Source organism: Trachemys scripta, chromosome 2, assembly GCF_013100865.1.
Source record: "Trachemys scripta elegans isolate TJP31775 chromosome 2, CAS_Tse_1.0, whole genome shotgun sequence".
NCBI classification, from domain to species: Eukaryota; Metazoa; Chordata; order Testudines; family Emydidae; genus Trachemys; species Trachemys scripta.
Window position 1 is genome coordinate 63,482,431 of NC_048299.1, and position 7,460 is coordinate 63,489,890.

Sequence of the window (7,460 nt, forward strand, 5' to 3'; positions counted from 1 at the left end):
CAGTTATTGGTCCCCTCTCAGATGCTGTTTGCCCACTTTCTGCTAGCAAGTGCAAATTGGGGGTGTTGGGGAAGAAGGTTTCTTCTTGTCTCTGGGCTGTGTTTTGAAGATAAGGAAGCAGCTGAAATCAAATAAAATACCAGAGCTGCTAATTTGAAGTGGCAGGGAGTTTTCAGAAAAGAGGCCTTTACTCTGAAAGTCAATCCCCATGCTGGCTCTGAAAAAATAAGTTTGACTTTCTAGGCACACAAGATCAATACCGGAACACATGCTTTACAGAGGGGGATACTACCAAGGCAGAGGTGGCAAACCTGTGGCTCTGGAGCCACATGTGGCTCTTCAGAAGTTAATATGCGGTCCGGGGCTGGAGCTACATGCGCCAACTTTCCAGTGTGCCGGGGGGTGCTCACTGCTCAACACCTGGCTCTGCCACAGGCCCTGCCGCCACTCTACTCCTTCCCGTCCCTTCCCCTGAGCCTGCCGTGCTCACTCCTCCCCACATCCTCCCAGAGCTTCCTGCATGCCACAAAACAGGTGATCGTGCTATACCTATAGGATCCCAAAGGAATCGGGAGAGAGTGGGAGGCACTGATCAGCAGGGCTGCTGGTGGGCAGGAGGCACTGGGAGCGGGGAGAGCTGATGGGGGGCTGCTGACATATTACTGTGGCTCTTTGGTAATGTACATTGGTAAATTCTGGCTCCTTCTCAGGTTGGCCACTCCTGTACCAAGGGAATGAAGCTCTCATTGCAGCTGCTGAGAGGAACCTTCCCTTCCAAGCTTCAGAGCCTTCTCACTGTTGCAAAGGGAGTCTGTTACATTATCTTTCCACAGCCTTTTGAGTGTCTCCAGTACCAGCCACAACTCATGGCTTTGTAAGCAGAGTGAAAATGAAAACTGCCATTTTTGCTAGTTCCTACAAGATTCTGAACCGCAACACTGAAAGTACCCAGAGTCTACTTAATTCCACATTGTTACTGCTGCTTGACAATACCATGAGCAGCAGCAGAGGCACTGGAGCCATTTTTCTTTGATCTCAGGAAGACCACACTACATCACTTTACATTCAGAAGGTTAACTTGAACCATAAGGCTAAAAAATGTAATCCATTTAGTTAAAGGTAACTTTACAGAGTGTAATTTGACTTAGAACAGATGTTTACATCTTTCCCTGGGTTTTTTTTTTTTTTTTTTTTTTACACTTTCATTGTTCTTCTGTTTTGCGGTATTCAGAAAAAATACTTTAAACTGCAATAGCCATTATACGTTAATTCAATGGATACTGGGGTACTTCTCAGGTGGCTGAAGGCATTTTCAGCCTTTTGCCTCTCAATGAATCAGTCATCTACTAATCGTCTATTACGTACATCTTGCAGTATATTGCTATACTTTAGACACTTTTCCACTAGTTTAGACAAACTAGTTTGGCGCCACTGAGAGGTTTTTGATTTGTCAAGTGGACCCTGAAAGAGAGAGAAATGAAACTAACAAGTTTCATTGCTAATAATTTCTTAGGTCCAGCTACAAAATCACCTGCAAGGGAAGATAAAGTTACACTTTTTCTGCTTTTGACGCATAAAACACAACCTTAGTTTATTTCAGGAAGTTTAAGCTTTGTATCAGGGGCATGTTCCTATGATTTTTCCTAGTTTTGCTGGAAGACTCGAATGTGAATTTTGCAAGAATTTTGCAGAGTTCTGGATCTAGCGATAAACATCTGGGAGAAAGGATACTTGGCACTGGGATTAAAGAGGTTAATGGCACAGATTTACACAATCCAATAAAAAAATCTTAACCTCTCAACTGCTCAGCTGTTACTCCTGTAATTGTCCTAGTTCTCCAATTATCCATGAGTTTCTGAATAGACCAAATCAATTTTTTAGTGTCGAGACAAGTTTAAGAAAAGTCTTCTTACAAAATAAAGCAGCAAAGAATGGGTACGTGCCTTTTCCTCTTCCTGGTAGGTCACCTTTCGGAGTCTGTAATGTCACAGTGCATTTCAGCAGTATTCCAGTTCAATTGTCAGGAGGAAAGATTGCCCATCATGGACAATTTGGCCTAAACTTTTCATTGTCCCCATCCCAAATGGGCATCTATTTAAAAGCAAGCATGTAGACTGTTGGCCCTAATTCCAGACGCTATGATTTAGCTAACAAGACATTAGCAGAAGGGGTTTTGCCTTAAGTCCTAGATGAGGAAAAAGCAAGAAGTTCCCGTTTTAAGCTCCCATAAGACAAAGATTCTATAGCCTTTTACCATATATGCTGGCTGATCCTCAAGAGCCCTGTGATTTCCACGGCCACTGAATTTACATCTTGCTGCAGATTACACTCTAAAACGAGAATTGAAGTTCCCAAGTCTTTCTTTCCCTCATGGTTAGAAAAAAAACCTAGAAGGTTAACTGATTAAACTGAAGCAGTAATATATTTGAGTGAACAGACAGCCTGCAACAATAGCTTTAAGTGTAGTGGGGTGACATGCCTCATTCATCTCAATCTGGAGGCCTGTGAACTCAGATTCAAAAATGCCAAGGAATTCAGTATTTGTCACACCATTTGCTGTTTTACTGCAGCCTTGCATCTGATATTGTTTTCTTCTTGCAGCTGCCTCTTATTCTCCAGATTTCATGACAATGGGAAGTTAAACAGATTACAGTGTATGCTCTCTCTGTACTGTCAAACAGAGTCAGGCAGCAGAAAGTTGGGGAACCAGAACAGGAATCTAACTTGCAGCCAGGAAGCCAAGCGAACCAAGAGTGTAAGATGTCAAGTTGAGCTTCCCGGACAGCATCATAGCAGTTAGGAGTAGCCAGCTTCAGCAGGTGAATGGAAGCTCCACCCTTCCCTATTATACAGGGGAATAGGAAGAGGTTCTGATCCAGGCTGGCTGGCCAACATCACAGGAACCAAAAGTCAGCAAAATGCAGCCAGGCTGCCTGGAAAAGTTAGTGGGGGTGGGGGGGGAACAAAAACATTTTCAAAAACAGAGCGATAGTTGAAAGAATTAACAGATATAAAAATCTATGAGCCTTAGATGGATGTACAGAAAAAGATGGCAGATGGGAATGGAGGACATTTCATGACAATCATAAATTAGAGTTGCCAAAGAATGTAGGCATTGCTGCTGCAGCACTAGGTCCTATTCTGCCTCTGAATAGGCAGAGCCTCTGTTATACCCTACAATATTTATAATAAAGCAGAGTTGATATTTATGAAAAGAAACAAGCCTCAACAAACCTAACCAACAGTTCTGTTGGATCCTCACTAGAGCTTCAATTAGCCCACCCCAGAGCAGTATGCCTGTGTCTTTTTTCTCCCTAGACAGGAAGTTTCAGTCTGACCTTTCTCCACCCCTTCCACACCCTGCTCAGAATATAAAGATATGTAATGTCTACTCACACTCCTGGTATTGCACCCACATGTGCAGCATTTCTACATACAGGAGTTGCAGTTACCATGACAGCATGTTACCTGAAAGGGAGAAGGAACATGGCTCCCCGTAATAGTGATAGTGTAGTTTACCCATCAAGCAGCAGGTGGAGCTATTAGCCAAGTACTGTACATGCTTTTTGCAAACTAGTTGATATCTTAATCAACTTTTTCAGGACTTGGGTCTTATAGCTGACACCTAGGAGTATTTCTCTGTTGTACATACATCAGTGGTTCTCAAAGTGTGGGGGCTTGTCCCCTGGGGGGGCATGGAGGAACATTTGGGGCGGGGTGGAAACAGCACAGAGGGATCACCATGTTTCCAGCCCCACACTGCTCCAAGACCACCTGCACCTTCAACCCTGTTCAGTTTCCAGTCCTGCTCCATCTCCAGACCCAGCTCCACTCTCACGCCTTCTCTGCCCCCAGAGCAGGTCGCCTTAATTCCTTCTCTGCCTGTAGCCCCAGCTCTTCCCCCCCCCATCCCCAGTTCCACCCCTACTTCTGCCTTCAACCCAAGCTCTGCTGCTGAAGAAGCCTTAGCTATGCAGTAATTGGAGGGAGGGCACGGACAGATTCCATTATTGATAAAGGGGGTGGGGCATGACTGGAAAAGTTGAGCACCACTGACGTAGACCAATACAATTATTTATCTATAATTAATTCAACCTCTATTTTTATCTACTCTTATAAAGAGGCTGGAAGCATGCAAAGATTCTCTAGCAAATAGTTTTGGAACAAACACCCAAGGTGAAAAAGTCTGTTGTCCCAGTGTTAAATTCAATTCAAAAGTAAAGCAGTTAGCTGATAAATGAGCCTGGTAATACAAGATAGCTTACATGAGGGGAATGGGGAGAAAGGGTACCTTAGATCAGTGATGTCCAAATGTTTTCTGTCTCGCCACACACACCCCTTACCAGTAATGGAATCTGTCCACGGCCCCACTCCATTATTGCACAGTTGGCTCAGCACAGGAGCTTGGGCTGAAGGCGGAGCTGGCCTGGGAGTGGAGCAGAATGGCAGCTGGAACCATAGCAGAGCTATGACCAGTGCCAGAGCTGTGGGGAGCATGATGGGGGTGCTCCCTCCCCACGTCCATAGGAGCTGGCCCTTGCTCCACCACATATACCTCTGCCCTGGGGACCACTGGCTTAGATTTAGGTGTCTAATACTTAACAGAACTCGTACAGACTGAAAATTGATATACACTCAAGTTGCTAATATGACAGTAAGTGGCTTTTGGAGTGTGTGTGTTTAGAACCTCATTGCAGTAGCTATAAAATATAGTAGTGTCATGCTGCCATAAATGAAAGAATGTGAAGTGCGAAGAGCAAAATTGTATTTAAATATGAAAGGCAAGCCACTAAAACATTTGCTTTTACAAAAAAAGCAAATATTAATAAACAACCAGCTTTGAGAATACAAAGGTCAACCAAATTAGTGTCACCATTTGAAATATTTTAAAGCCAATTATTTATGAGATCTTTCCATGCACACCTGCAGGAAAGGCAGTTTTTATATATTTGTATAAAGCATAGTACATGTTGAGAGTTACAATACAACTGCTATCTTGCAACCGAGATTCTTGATTTCTAGTATCTTCAGATGGTTTTACCAGTTTGGTCCTATTGTTTACATCACATCAAGCTTAATGCAGCACACCCACACACCCACCCCTCAACAGACAACAGCATGATTTAGTGAAAGGGGATGTGCAAAGAGCATCAAGTATTTTCTTGAAAACAAAGTCTCCATATTCTTATTTAGTAAATGATTAACTATGTGTGAGAGCTACATATGTCCTAGTACACCTGAAAGTAAGAGAACTCACACGAAGGGAACTAATTCCTCTCAAAAACAAGAAGGTACACTTTGACCTTTAAAAATTTGACACAGAAAAAAAAATGCAGGCTTTAGTTTCTAGTACTTTCAACAAGCACATCTGAGAACTGCAATTGTTTGGGGTTTTTAAAGAGCAATCCGTAGCAAGCTCATAATATGAAATTGCTTTTGAAAAAATTCAAACGAAAACTTTAGTTCAGCTGAAATATGTAACTGTATAATATACATAAATTATAATTGCTTTGTTATGCATTTCCACAACAGCCTGGGCAAGTCTCCACAGTAGCAGACACACCAGTGGAAGTTAACATTTCCAGGCAGCGCCTGCATCCACTACTGCCGGTGGAGAACCTGCCATGAGACCCATGGGAGCATGCGTTTCAAACGGTCTGCAAGATCGGACCTCATATGGGGCACTACACCATGCAGCCCGCAAGAGAGAGAGGCGGGAGAGAAGAGGATGTTTGACGCCTCTTCTGAGAGTGCTTCCTACAGACAGGCTGATCTGAGACATCAGTGACCTCGCGCTGAAGCCTCCACCCCACGGGGCATCAGAGCAGGGAAATGCCGCCACAGGCCGGCTAATCCCAGCCCCCGAGCCGAGGCAGGAGGGGAGCAAGCCCAACTCCCCACGCTTGTGGGCTGCTGCTCCGTCCAGCAGTACCCCTAGGGGACGGGACGGGGCCGCACTGCAATCACAGGCCCCGAAGGGGGAAGTACCCGGGACCGCTCCCACCCCGGCAGGAGACGGGCCGGGGCAGAACCCGCCCGTGGTGAACCCGCAGCTGCGGGTAGCTGCAGGAGCCATGTGGCGCAGTGAATGGGCGCGGAGCGGGCCGGGGCCGCAGCACCGCGCTCCGCCCGCCCTGGCACTGGGCTCCTGCGCACGGGGAGGAGCGGACCAGGCCAGGCGTCGCAAGCCAGGCTGCAACAAAATGGCGGCGCTTGCGAGGCATGGCCCAGGCTTCTCGCCGCCCTCAAGCGTCTGAAGACCAGTCTAGGCGGCTGCGGCTTCCTGCCTTCAGCAGAGCCGGCCCGTTGCACCCCGCAGCGACCGCTCGCCCTCCAGCCCACATGGACCCTCACCCATGCAAGGGCCGGGGACCCCCAACCTCAGTCACACTGAGCCCGTCCCCACAGGCCAGGCAGCCCTGCACCCCGTTCCCAACCCACAACTAGACAGCGGCTTTGGGCACATCCAGTGCCTCAGCCCTCCCCCAGCAAGGCTCAGATCACATCCACGGCCTCGTCCCCCGGACCGAGAGCACTGCCCTAACCCACATCGCTACCCCCCCCCAGCACGTGCCCCGCCGCCAGCCCCACTCACCATCGTTCCCCGCACGCGGGACAGCGCCCATGCACTTCTAAAAACTACCCCCACCAACTCCCTCCTACCCCCTAAAAACAGCGGCTCCTCCCGCTGGGCCGGCCGCCTCTCTAAATAATCAGTGAGGGGAAGGGGGCGGGGAGAGGCCACACCCAGAGGGGCACTGCTTTGTCACTAGAAAGAGGGAGGCAGGCAGTCCTTTCTCGAAGACTGACTTCTTCTAGGTGTTCCCACCCTGCCTTTAATCTGGTATAGGATTGGGGTGGGTTTTGCGCTAACCTCCCTGGAGTTGGGAAAGGTATTTTACTGTGTGTCCTGTAGCTTCCCCCTGCCTGCCAGTGAAAAGGGTAACATTTTGCTGTTTAGCATAATCTCTTTGCATCAAATGGGAGGGCTTTGCTCAGTACCTGTTAATTTTAATGAGGCACTCATCCTTTGAGAATCTTACTTCATTTAATCGGTTCTCGCTTAAGACATGGCCCTGGAGAAGAGTTTGATTTCCCCACTTTAACAATCACCTTCAAACTGAAGTTTTTTGTTATCTAGATTATTTTCATAAGAGAACTCTCTCTCTCTCTCTTTCTAACCAAATCTTGAGATGCACTTGTTCCAATCAAAGCCAATGGGAGTTCTGTTATTGACTTCAGTGACATCAGGATTGGGACCATTGCTTGGTATCTGTGCTAGTCTCTAAGGCAGAGGTGGGCAAACTATGGCCCGCGAACCACATCCAGCTCGCGAGACCCTCCTGCCCAGCCCCTGAGCTCCTGGCCCTGGAGGCTAGCCCCCGGCCTCTCCCCCGCTGTTCCCCTCCCCTGCAGCCTCAGCTCATTGCGATGCTGGCACAATGCTCTGGGCAGCGCAG

General features: G+C 47.3%; 1 protein-coding gene across 3 annotated transcripts in view; it reads right to left on the reverse strand.

Annotated features, from left to right (window-relative positions):
• Positions 1–6,700, reverse strand: part of DAZL (deleted in azoospermia like) — a 36,433-nt gene extending 29,733 nt beyond the window's left edge. For all 3 annotated transcript variants that reach the window (XM_034759381.1, XM_034759382.1, XM_034759383.1), the window contains exon 1: positions 6,596–6,700. In XM_034759381.1, coding sequence (XP_034615272.1) covers positions 6,596–6,598 — 3 coding nt within the window. In that variant the 5' untranslated portion in view covers positions 6,599–6,700. The remainder of the gene's footprint in view (positions 1–6,595) is intronic.
• Between the last annotated feature and the right edge of the window lie 760 nt (positions 6,701–7,460).